Here is a 14148-nt window from a genome sequence, read left to right on the forward strand (position 1 = left end):
TTCGACGAATATCAGGCAAAAGTCTGTTGGATAGTGAGAGAAGCGAAAACATAAGAAGATCATGCAATGTAGAAGACATAAAATGGATGGGTGACAAAACGGAAACAGGAGTGAAACGAACACATTAGTAGAATGGCAGAGGATAGGATAGTACGAATAGCACGAGATAAGTCACCAAATTGACGAAGAATTATTGGCAGACCAAGAAAAAGATGGTGCGATAATCTAAACAATTTAGGAGGCAAATATTGAAGAATAAACATGCTTTAAAGCCTCCATACAAGAAGGAAGAAGAATATATTAGTTTTTATAACAGTACTGTGTACTTATTATTTCCTTCAAAAAAAAATCTAGGTAGACGTAGAAAAAATTTCATAGTTTTCCACGTTGAAATGTGAAGGAGTGATTGATATTTCTACCCTGATAATTTTGATAAAGGCGCTTATCAATATTTTGCACGACGGCGCCGAAGTTACTTGGCGCGTCCCTGGCTACGCCACTGATCTTAAGAAGGATTGCTGTAAAAGAACTACAGAACAGGGAAATCAGACGGACATGTGGGGTAGCCAATATAAATACCTGGGTAAAGAACAGAAAACAAGAATGGAATCAACACGTAAGTAGGATGTAATAAAATCAAGGCTAGTAAGAATAGCCAGGGACAAGTCACCGTTAGGCAGGACGCCCAAGGAAAGAAGAGAAGAGAAAAAGTATAGAACTTCCAAGGAAAAGATGGAATGACAATTTAGGGACAGAATGAAACGCACCGTTGAAGAAAAACAGGCAGTACTGCCTATATAAAAGAAAAAGGAGAAGAAGAAGAATAAATTTGATCAAAGTACCAATGGACCGAGTATATCCATTTGTTGTTTGTTTGGGTTTTATAATAATATGATTACGGACTTTAAATCCATTCACCAGATAATGACCCATCAATTTGTTTGATATTGTATTAACGATTGTTAAAATACCGATTATTCATACATCACATAAACTTTACTGTGACTGTATAAAATTTCCTGTCCAACCGAACTATCTCTAATGTGGTAAAGGTGACCATGTTATGTTGATAACTGTAATTAAAAAGTTGTAAGGATTTTTCAAATTCTGATAAGGTGACACCTGGACAATCTTATAAAAGGCAAAGTTCTGTTGATAATTGCACATTTCGTTGATAGACCAATAATCATCACGATGATTCACTGTATTCAATTGTTTGTTTTGTTTTTCGTGTTTTATGCGGCAAAGGGCAACGATTATTGTTCGTTGAGATGCGGCAATGATGAACATACTGTTTGTCGTAGAAGAAATGTGGTAAGTTTTATATTTATTTTCTTTGATATTATTTTATTCTAAAATACACATATCGATCGAAACATTTACGTTCCGCTGTACAATTTTCAATCAAATACATTTTTACCTTGATGGATAGATAAATCCATAGTTTGGTTCATAGTCTAGTAAAATAAAATTACACTACATGTAAATCAAAATGTAAATTCGTACAGGTTGAAACAAATTTTATATCAAAGTTTAGGTGGGTACAAAAGATATTTTCAAGAAAGTATCCAAATCATACAATGGGATCATTGTTTAAATAATTAAAAAGGGGTCATTTTTGCAAAAAAAAATATTTTTTTAACTGCTGAGGTCATTCAAGTACTAATGAAGGTCAACAGGATTACTTTCTGTAAAGTTGAAGGGCAAATCTTTCACATAAGACTTACTAAATTAAATTTGACCCCCTATTTATTTTAATAATTGTATATAAATCTTTAAAAACAAATTTGCAAAAAATTATTTTTAGCGTTTTAAATAAACACCATAAAATATCTTATTTTACAGAAAAAGTTGTGCTATGTTATCAGTATGAAACAAAAAAAAATTGGTCCGAAAATATTTAATATTTTTTGAGATATTGAATTTGTTTATTAAATGTTACTCTATTTTCAATTGCAAAAACGCGGTTGTTGCCAAAGAAGTATTCACCTGTATTAAATCTTATTATTTTTATTTTTTTGGATATTTTCGATAAATGTATTGATAAATCCAAATTTAAATTAAACTTCCCCCTAAAATGGCATTTGAAAATTATTCAAATTTGTTTATAATTTGTTTTTTTAATAACGTCACGGGGATTAAACATTTTGAAATACCGTTTCAATAATTGGATTTCTGGGAATTTTTCACTAATTAACAAATTTTATTGTCTTTTTTTCCTCTTCTTTTTTTTTTCTTGGAGTTCTGTTACAACGGGCCCTTTTAGGGTTAAGTTTTATTAAGAATGTCGAATCTCTAAGTTGTAGATTCTAGACCTAAAAATATTAAGATTGGTCTAAAATCACTTAAATAAAATGTGGCTACTTACTGAGTTACAGGGTGTTTTATTTAAAAATTTAAAAATTATTTTTACCAAGTACTTTCAAACTATTTGACGTATCCTCATCATACTTGGCAGAAAGTGTGGGTACTATACAGTCTACTAAATTGTGATAAACAAAAGTTTCTAGCTACTACCAGAGGCATACGACAGGGGATAGTTAATGGTTGACCCTTCCCAAATTCTACGCCACTGAGGGAATTACTATTTTAGCGAAATTTTTCGATTCTCTAACACTTTCTATGTAAATAATATACTCTTTACTGGTAACGATTAAGTCATTAGTTTTCGAGATATTGGACGTTAAAAATGAAACGGCCTAGTTATTTTGATTCATTCATTCATTAATTTTAAACTTCCAATATCTCTCAAACTGATGACTTTATCGATACCAATAAAGTTATTTACATACAAAGTATTGGAGAATCGAAAAATTTCGCTAAAATAGTAATTCACTCAGTGGCGTAGAATTTGGGAAGGGTCAATCATTCACTATCCCCTGTCGTACGCCTCTGGCACTAGCTAGAAACGTTTATTAATCACAATTTAGTAGGGTGTATAATAGCTACAGTTTCTGCCAAGTATGATAAGGATACGTCAAATAGTTTTAAAGTACTTGGTAAAAATAATTTTGAAATATTTAAATAAAACACCCTGTAACTCAGTAAGTAGCCACATTTTATTTAAGAGATTTTAGTTAAATATTAATATTTTTAGGTCTAGAATCTACAACTCAGAGATTCGAGATTCTTAATAAAATTTAACCCTAAAAGGGGCCGTAGTAATATAACTTCAAGAAAAAAAAGAAGAAGAAAAAACGACAAAAAAATTTTGATAATTAGTAAAAAATTCCCAGGAACCCAATTATCGAAACGGCATTTCAAAATACTTAATCCCCGCGACGTTACTAAAAAAACAATTTATAAACAAATTTGAATAATTTTCAAATGCATTTTCGGGGGGAGTTTTATTGAAATTTGAATTTATCAATACATTTATCGAAAATATACATAAAAATAAAAATAATGAGATGTTAAGCAGGTGAATATTTCTTTGGCAACAACCGCGTTTTTGCAATTGAAAATATAGTAACATTTAATAAACAAATTCAATATCTCAAAAAATATTAAATATTTTTTGGCCAATTTTTTTTGCTTAATACTGATAATATAGTGCAACTTAGTCTGTAAAAAAGGATATTTTATAGTGCTTATTTAAAACGCTAAAAATATTTTTTTGCAAATTTGTTTTTAAAGTTTTATATACAATTATTTAAATAAATATGAGGTCAAATTTAACTTAGTAAGCCTTGTGTGAAAGATTTTCTCTTCAACTTTGCAGAAAAAAATCCCATAGACCTTCATCGATAAGTAGATTATCTCAGCAGTTAAAAAAGTATTTTATTTTGCAAAAATGACCCCTTTTTAATTATTTAAACAATGATCCCCTTGTAAGATTTGGATACTTTCTTGAAAATATCTTTTGTACCCACCTAAACTTTGATATAAAATTTGTTTTAACCTGTACGAATTTACATTTTGACTTTTTTTTATTTTATTAGGCTATCATTCATTATTTTTATATTTAGATTTTAACGACTACCGACAAAACAGTTTAACTAAATTTTTAAATAACGAGCAATTTGCAGATTAATGGGTCTATTGAATAAAAAGAAGCATTTGCTTTTACTTCCTCGTATTTAAGTATTTACTAATAGTAATTAAATAAAGCATTAAAGAAATGACTTTATTCAATTACTATTAAGTAAATACTTAAATACTTGTAAGTAAAAGCAAATACTTCTTTCTATTCAATAGACCCATTGTGTAGGAAAAAAAATTGACTATTCATTCAGTGTCTTCTATTCTTCATCCGAGTAATCTGTACACTGATCCTTGCTATTGAATATAGTCCTGTTTGGGCCTATAATAATTGATCTTCTTACAATTTGTTTTAATACTAGGTTGAATAAATTCGTTGATAGCGGATCCCTCTGTTTTAAACTTATAACTTTGAACTATTAACTTTGAACTACCTTGAAAAGCTTTCTTCCATTGTCCAATCTTTTAAACTTTTAGGTATCTTACTATTTCTTTAACTGCATTCAAAGTTGGTCCACGTCCACTTCCCACAGTGGCGTAACAAACTCCGTCGGGGGCCCCCCGCAGAATTTGAAATGGGGCCCCTTTTAACCCAGGAGCAGTCGCGCCGTCAGAAAAAATCCAACTTTTTATCATTTTCCGTGATAACTTAATGAAAAATTTTGCAACATAACTTTCCACTTGTAGGTGGCTCGAAGAAGATTGTAGTAAAGCGTAGGATTTTTTTTAATTTCATTTTCATTTTTTGTGTGGAATTTATGGCTTTGGTGGGAACTAAAAAGCATTTTTTAAATTAGTCTATCTACCCAAATAAAAATAAAACGTTACCTGGAACTACAACGAGCGTAATTAATCTGCTCGGCGTCTAACTCTATTTCTGGGTTTTCATTTTCATTTTGAGTAAGATTAGTAAATATTGTTTCCTGACCAAGACCAACTTCACTACCAACTTCACTAGGCTGCTGTTTGTGTGACACATGTTACACATGTGACACATGTGTTTTACATGTTCGTTCATGGATATTCTTTAATTTTTCCTAACCTATATATTTTACAATATTAAAAAATTTTATTATAAAAAGTTGTTCGCAATTAAAAACTATGTTTAAATATGCTTATTCCAGTTGAAATATTGTGAACTATAAAGGTAGGTACTTAACTCTTAGAGAGAAATTCATATTTTTCGACATACCTCGTATAAAGTTGGTAAAATGTGATATATTACGATTGAATCTTCGTTTTGAGATAATGCAGAGCTTTTTATAAAGAATCTGATAAGAATTTTATAAAGAATTTTTTCGTAAAATTAAAAAATTAATAATAAAATAATTATTATAATTGTAATAAAATTATGTTGGTTATCGGTATTTTGAGAAATATTTGGAAAAATTAAATTTTTATTTACAAGGATGTAATTACATATTAAAATTAAAATTGTATATTGTTAAATATAAAAGTACTTTATCCTTGAGTTAAATTACTATTTTTTGACTTACCTCGTATAAAATTGATAAGCTTTGATATCTGATGGTTTATCTGGCTTATTTTGTATCTCAGATTTAAGACCATTTAGAGCATTTCATGAAGCATAACTTTTTTTGTAAAATTGATAATAAAAATGTTTCTCATATAGTTCGAAGCCACGCAGACATACTCTATAAGTGCTCTCGGGGCCCCCAACGAAGGGGGCCCCGCGATTATAATCGCGTTATACTGCCTATAGGCAATATAACGCGATTAAAAACCTACATTGTAGCCGAAGAATGTAAGTAACATTATATGTAGTATATTTTTTATGAAAACAGAAAAGATGTTATAATACTACATATATTCATTATTGTAAATATTTGCAAAATATTTAGCTTAAAATAATGTGATTTCAAATTATTTTTGTGTTGGTCAACTAAAATAGCAATATACGTAGGTACAGGAAACTTCAGTCATGGAATACATTAAAATGCGTTTTCAAGTGGTTAAATATCAATTTTCCCAGACTCCTTCTGCTGGGTGATTAACCCCAGACCCCCGGTAGGGGGCCGCCAGGTCACATTTGTCCTCGGGGCCCCCAACATCGTACTTATGGCCCTGATTTAATGTCATATTCAAATTCAGCATAATCAAAAAGCAAATAGAAACATTTTTGAACAAAGTGAAATGATAAATTCACCGATATCTTTTAAAATTATTTAATATAAACCTGTTTTATTGTTTAAAGAATTAATAAACAATTAAAGGCATCTGTTAGTAGAACTTTTCACTTTAAGTTAAGATACATAAACTAACAAAAATGTTTTAGAAAAATATACGCTTGTTTGATTTTTTCCGAAACCTAAACAATGCAAGTTTTTCAACATTGACTCCCCTAAAGCGTAAGTGTTATAATTTCCTTATCTTACCGTTTATCTGTTGAGAGATTGTCCAATGATTATACAAGAAAAGTCGTCAATAATTATTAAATAAATGCGTACCAAACTGATGCAATTATAACCGTAAAACAACACAAAATAAACAACATTCAATGCAAAAAACCAATATGAAATTTCTGGCGATAATATTGTATCGAAATACTAAAAGTAGGTAAAGAACAGAGAGAAAGAAAACCCATTTTTAGATTTAAAAATATTGTTCTTAAATTCGGCGAATTGCAATTCTAATATCTTTCAATAGTCACGTACAAAGCATTATATAGTTTATTGTCGCTGCCATCAAATTTCGGTATTCGGATTAAGGATAAATTCGGATAAATGTTCGGAAGGGATTAAGTTTCTAGATCTTACACTTGGCAAATACGTCTAGTTAGAAATTTTTCGTTTTTAAATTTTAACAGACAACGTAAAATAATGTAACAATAACAGATTTTAACGTAATATCAGATGACAAGATGAGGCCCTTAAGCGATTGGGGCCCCCCGCAAGCTTCATGCTGCGGGGCCCTCTGTTACGCCCCTAACTTCCCACGTCTAGTTCCTCTTATTGGTCTGTATTTAACAGATCTTCGAATTATCTGCCCATCTACGTAATTTTTCTGTAGTTTCTCCTAGGAGTAGGGGGAGAGTCGGCTAATGGTGCGCGTCGGGTAATTGTGCGCATCAATGTTTCTAATCTCCTATTAAATAAAATTGCAAAAACTATATTGTCGGGCCATCTAGTAGCAACTGCCATATCTATCCGACACAAACGAACGTCGGGAGATAATTTACCGGTTGGCAGTTATCGTTTACATGTTTTCGGGTTATATGCAGGGCTGCTTTATCCATTAGGCAATATAGGCAGCTGCCTAGGGCGGCAAATTGTGAGAGGGCGGCACAGGGTCTTGAAATTTTGATTGGGGGGGGGGCAAGCATTATATAATATACAATACATTATATTATATGATGTAATGATGAAAACTGAAAGTATTTTTTGTAAATTTCAGTCATTTTCATCCCCCTAACCCTATCAAATGACGCCCCTGGGACGGCAAAAATACTGTACAAAAAAATATTTGTATTTAAAAATTAAAAGGAATAACAAATATGAATATTCATCATTTATCCATCAATGAAATAGAAGTGGGCGTTCGTTTCTAAATAAAAGAAATTGCATTCATATCAAAAATAAAACAAACATAGCATTCTGTTATCTTAAACCTAACACTATTCATCCAAAAAACCGGAAGTCATAAATTTAGTGATTATTAGGGCGCCAGAAGCTCCGCAAAGACGGTGAATTGACTGATCACATCAATATTGCCATATTGCAGAAATTAAAGATTACCAGTAGGAAATCGAGTTAGAGTTGGGATTTTCAAACTGAATTATTACAAGGAGATAATATTCGTGTCGTCGCACTGATATAATACTCCAGCCAGGGAAATAAGCAAGAAATAGACCATATTCGGGACAATGAAATTAATATCAAGGTAGCTGACTACTTTTTAGTATAAAAAATTATCTAATATAGTAAAAAATACTAGTTTATAAACATTTACAATAACTTTAAAAATTTTGTCCGTAGAAAACATCTTCTTACATAGGTATTCGGAAAGATAATATTTTACTCGAATTTTTTAAAATGTAGTTCAAATGATGATAAGTCATAGTAAGTGAAGGGGGAGCTTCTGCGTTGATTGCACTAAATTTTTAATAATTAAAAAACGAACGCGAGCTCTAGGCAGGAAACATGTACGTTTTCATCCTATAGGTCAACAATAATTAAAAAGAATGTGTGTGTACTTTGTACGCACGTAAGAAGTTATACTTCTATTATATGATTATATGATTATAAACGAAATTAATATACTTTTTATTTATATTTCATTTAAATATTAAATTAATTTATACTTACTACTTCTCAAACATTTTTATTAAAACAGTGCCAAAAATTAAAATAATAAAAAAATAAAACACACACAAACACACTAAAAATGCCACAAATGATTTCTGAACATTAATTGTCGGAAAAATTTTTAACTAAATACGTATTTTCTGAAAATAAAATTATATAATAAATATACTTACAATCATAAAATGTATAAAAAAAAATAAAAAAATAAAAGTTTCTATTGGGATTCGAACCAACTTACCACGCGGCTGGTATTTGCGTTGTATTGGGATTCTCTCGCATTAAAACTGCGCCACAGAGACAGCTTGTCATTATGTGCGAAGATCGTCTAACTAAACAGATTAACCTTTTGACATTTTTAACTTATGTAAATTAAATTATTTTGATTTTGAATTGAAATGATTTAGAATTGAAAAAATACAACAAAACATAGAGTAAGAAGACAATATATTATGTAAATATAAATATAAATTATGTAAATAAAAGTATTACATACTACTTATGTATTTTGGTAGGTTCAAGGTAGGTATCGGAGCCCGTATAACGACTAATAAATTTCGCAATCACTTGCGTCGTGCAAAGTGGCTATGTTCAAATATCATAACAAAATTTCATCAACTATTTATAAAACACTTACCAGTGAAAGATTCTTTAGCTTTGAATAAGCGAGATCTGCGGCACTCATACTAGGCACAGTTTGATGAGCTTTCACATTGGCATGAAACAATCATCTCTTCTATGTAAATAAGTCCAAAAATATAATATGAAAACTATTTAAAAAGGCAGTATAACCATTAACTAACTTTTTGTTTGTTGTTTCTCTTCCTACAAATTTTAAAACGCAACAAGCATACATTATAACCAAACGCAGTCCCACAGCTGTGCCACAGCTGCCATATTGGATAATTTTTGTCATGTCATTTGAACATCCAATCAGAACAAAGTTATAATGCGCATGCGCCCGGTCGCTAGGTTTTCCCATATAAAATTTCACCGTCATTACGCCCGTAAAGAAGTATAACTTCAAAAAGTTGTCAGCTACCTGGCGGGAGCCGAAAAATGCACGAGTTCAAAAACTAAAAAAGCAACTTAAAACTACTACCATTTTCTATATCTTGGAATCTACTCAATGAATTTTGATATTTCTTCTTTTTTTAATTTGTATGTACTTTTGTGTAAATTACAAATATGCAATTTGTCTAGACATTTAATAATTAATAAACAGTCTAATTTTTAAATAATTTTTGAAAAAATAATATTTTCTCAAAAATCCATTTTTTGTAATGATACTATCATTATTAATCATAGAAAAAGTTAAGGTATATTTTAATGAATAAATTATGTTCAATAAATTATTATTTAATAAAAATAATTTATTTATTAAAATATACTTTAACTTTTTCTATGATCATTAATAGTATGATAGAATTGATTCAAAAAATGACATAACCCAGACATCCAAAGTGAAAGTTATCCTCGAACACCAAATTGTTCTATATCGTCCATATAATGTTCAGAAAAAAGGTACAGTTTTTGAGCGTCGGGTTTGGGGGGGAGAGGGGGGAGAAGGGAGAAGTCGGTAAATTCGTAGTTTTTTACGTTTTTCGTCAATATTTCTAAATCTATGAGGTTTAGCATGAACAACATTTTATACAAAAATGTTCTACAATAAATTTGAAATAAAAAATGTCCTATACATAATCCTTCTAAAATGAACGATTCCAAAATTACGGAGGTAGTATAGTATAATTGGTCCAAAAAAAGGCCTAACCTAGACATCCAAAGTAAAAGTGTTCCTCCAACACCAAATTGTTCTATATGATCCACATATTGTTCAGTAAAAAGTTACACCATTTTGAGCGTCCGGTTTGGGGGGGAGATGGGAGAGAAGTCGGTAAATTAGTTATTTCTTTACGTTTTTCGTCAATATTTCTAAAACTATGTTTGAGCGTAAACAGTGTTATTTACAAAAACGTTCTACATAAAATTTAAAACAAAAATGGTCCTATCCTTAATTGTTATAAAATCAACGGTTCCAGAGTTACGGAGGGAGAAATGTGGAGGTTTTCGATACTTTTTATATTTTTTGGGCAATTGAAGATGATTTTGGGTGGTGAGGTTGACGTTTAATTCTTCAAGGGATTATCACTAACATACCATCGGCCACTGAAATAGCAAATCCTGCTAAAGAAAATTTATTTCAATCAGTAAAATTATTATAAATTGCTCAAAAAATATAAAAAGTATCGAAAACCTCCACTTTTCACCTTCCGTAACTGTGGAATCGTTGATTTTATAACAATTATGTATAGGACCTTTTTTGTTTTAAATTTAATGTAGAACATTTTTGTATAGAACATTAAAGCATATTTTTAGAAATATTGACGAAAAACATAAAAAAAACTACTAATTTACCGATTTCTCCTCTATTTACCCCCCAAACGGGACGCTCAAAATGGTGTAACTTTTTACTGAATAATATCTGGACCATATAGAACAATTTGGTGTTGGAGGAAAACTTTTACTTTTAATGTCTGGGTTAGACCTTTTTTGGACCAATTATACTATACTACCTCCATAACTTTGGAGCCGTTCATTTTAGACGGATTATGCAGAGGACCTTTTTTGTTTCAAATTTAATGTAGAACATTTTTGTATAGAAGGTTGTTCATGCTAAACCGCATAGTTTTAGAAATATTGACGAAAAACTTAAAAAACTACGAATTTACCGATTTCTCCCCTCTCTTCCCCCCAAACCCGACTCTAAAAATGGTGTGACTTTTTTCTGAACATTATGTAGACCATATAGAACAATTTATAATAATTTTTTCAAGAAATGTTTTAACAAAGTAGACCCTTTATTAATTAATACATTTATAATAAAATTGCATATATGTAATGTATGTAGAAATTGCATACAAATTAAATTGTTAATAATTAAAAAAACGGACGTGAACTCTAGACAGGACACGGGTAGGTTTTCTTCCTATAGGTCTACAATAATTAAAAAAGTAGTCAGCTACCTGAATATTTCAGTTGTTATGAAAATGATGTAACAGTGTGAAATAGCTTCAGTGAAATAACAGTTAAAAAATAACGGCTACTGCTATCGCAACACATTCCTATCTTATACTAGCGCAAATTGCAAATTATACATAATCATAATTTTTCATTTTTATGTAAAACATTCTGTGTTTATTTTCACCGGTCAAAAGTGAATTCATACCATACTGTGATCAGTGTGATTTTTGTTCTTCTCACTTGTGTAAAATATTATTTTTTATAAATTCTATGTTCCTCATTTTAATACATTTTCAAACAATACATTTCTTATTTAAGGGACCGTTCAAGTATTACGTAACGCAGGTTGGGAGGGGGGTCAAACATTTTCAAAAATTGCGTTACGTAGGGGGGGAGGGGGTCAAAAATCTTCAAAAATCGTGTTACATAATACTTGAACGCTCCCTAAATAAAAAATTCTGCTTGCATTTTTTTTTTCGCAAAAATGGTACATGTTTGAAGGGCGGCTACTAGAGAATTGCCTAGGGCGGCAATTGACCTAAACGCGGCCCTGGTTATATGATATTGTTTGTGTGACTGAGAAAATAAGCGATAACTTTTTTTCTTGATAGAAATATAGTTTAAATAGTAGGTACTTACATATTTTATTTATTTATCAATTTAAACACTGATATAGTTAGTTTTGCTCGATTATGTTTTGTTTTTATCAAATTTTGTGTTATGTGGTGAAGTGGAACGTCGTCTAATGGTGCGCATTGCGCACCATTAACCACGATTGTTTAACAATCTTTAGCAGTTCTCTATCTTTGTTGACCCTCCTTAGTACTTCTCCATTAGTTTTCCTTGCTGTCCAAGGTATCTTCAGCATTCCACATGCCAATTCACATTCACATTTCCAATGCTTCAATTTTGTTCATGATCGATACTTTTAGCGTCCACACTTCTGCACTATACAAAAGTACGGACCAAACATAGCACTTAACCATTCTTTGTCTTAGTTCTAAACTGAGATGATTATTGCAAAGAAATGACTTCATTTTCATAAAAGTAGTTTTAGTCATTGCTATTCTACGTAAGTAAGTAAGTAAGGTATGCTTTATTGTCAAAAAATTTTACCAATTTGTGGACAAAGCTTATACAAAATAAAAAAATACAATAAAAAACAAAAAATAATAAAAAACTACAAACAAAACAAAAACAAACAGACACCAAGTAAATGGCGTGAGTTATACTGCTTAATATAATTTTATAGTTATTAAGTACACATTAAAAAATTACAAATTTTTCAAACAATATGTATACAACGTCAAAGCAAAAAGAAGGCGAACGAGGAAAAGGGAAAGTAAATCAAAAGTTCTATGCCGCTGCAAATATGTATAAAAGTACTCGAAAGTAATAATCCTGCAAGTCAATTTGCTGAATTCAAATCGTTTATAAAAAAGTCATTCACTGTATAAAAAGCTCTCTCCAGCAAATAAGCTTTCAAGGCCTTGCGAAAAGCGGGAAATGCTGCAATAGATTTGATGTTAGATGGCAGGTGATTGTACATTTTTCTCGAATTGTATAGTATAGAGCACTTAACCAGCTCAGACCGTGGGGTTGGCAGATAAAGATTATGCTCCACGTTTCTAAGGGGATAGTTGTGAGTGGGTCTCTCTGGACCTTCTGATGCATGTTTGCGGATTAAACAAACGGATTTAAAAACAAACAAAGAAGGAAGAGTTAATATTTTAAATTTTTTAAAGAATTCTTGGCAATGAACTCTGCTATTGAGTCTCAGGGAGTAACGAAGAGCTCTCTTTTGTAGTTTAAAAATACGCTCAAATTGAGTCGCAAAACACGTACCCCAGAATGGAAGGGCGTACCGAAGATGAGACTCAAAAAGGGCATAATAAACGGTCCTAGATGTTGACAAATTCATTTCCGTAGCAACTGATCTTAGCACAAAACAAGCAGAACTTAATTTTTTGTGTAAGGCATCAATGTGCAAGTTCCATTTTAGAGACTTATCCACAATAAGCCCTAAGAACTTCACCGATTCAACTACCTCTAGACTGTTGTTATTAAGTACTAAAGGTTGCATCATACTGTTGTAAGGTAGGACTTTGGTTTTAGAAACGTTAAATAACAGGAGATTCGAATCGCACCACGATTTAATGGTGACTAGGTCTGTAGCTATGGTATTGCGAAGATCCATAATATCCGTGTTACTCCAAGTAATACTAGTATCATCTGCAAAGAGACATATTTTACCTTTAATGTTCAGACTAGAGATGTCATTTATGTATATCAGAAACAATATAGGGCCTAGAACTGAACCCTGAGGTACCCCACATTCTAATGGCATGCAAGATGACGTCTTCGTGTCAACCCTTACAAACTGACTTCTTTTAAGATTAAGATCTAAGATTTATTGCTATGTCTGGATCTAGTTGGTCCGTTATCACAGTTCCCAAATATGTCATTTTGTGAACTTTCTCAATTTGGACTCCGTTTAATTGAAGTTTTGCATCGAGATGTGAGTCACGACTAAACACTAAAAATTTGGTTTTGTTTGAGTTTATTTAATGCCCATTTACTCTTCTACCTCGTGAATACGATCAAGCAGAATTTGAAGACCTTCAATATTATCTGACAGAATAACTGTATCGTCTGCATATCTATTTACATTAAGTAGTTCCCCGTTGATTTTTATTCCATATGGCTGTCTCTCAAGTGCCTTTTTCAATAACTGCTCCGAGTAAATATTGAACAATGTTGGCGACAAAATGCACCCTTGTCTGACTCCTCGTTGTATGGAGATTTCATCGGTGTAGTTATCTCC

At 31.2% G+C, this 14148-nt stretch overlaps 1 protein-coding gene across 1 annotated transcript in view; it reads left to right on the top strand.

Moving 5' to 3' along the window:
• Window positions 1-1027: 1027 nt before the first annotated feature.
• LOC126892855 (venom allergen 5.02-like) overlaps window positions 1028-14148 on the top strand; it is a 33958-nt gene continuing 20837 nt past the window's right edge. The window contains exon 1 of the mRNA XM_050662657.1: window positions 1028-1314. Coding sequence (XP_050518614.1) covers window positions 1195-1314 — 120 coding nt within the window. The 5' untranslated portion in view covers window positions 1028-1194. The remainder of the gene's footprint in view (window positions 1315-14148) is intronic.

Source organism: Diabrotica virgifera, chromosome 9 (genome assembly GCF_917563875.1).
Source record: "Diabrotica virgifera virgifera chromosome 9, PGI_DIABVI_V3a".
NCBI classification, from domain to species: Eukaryota; Metazoa; Arthropoda; class Insecta; order Coleoptera; family Chrysomelidae; genus Diabrotica; species Diabrotica virgifera.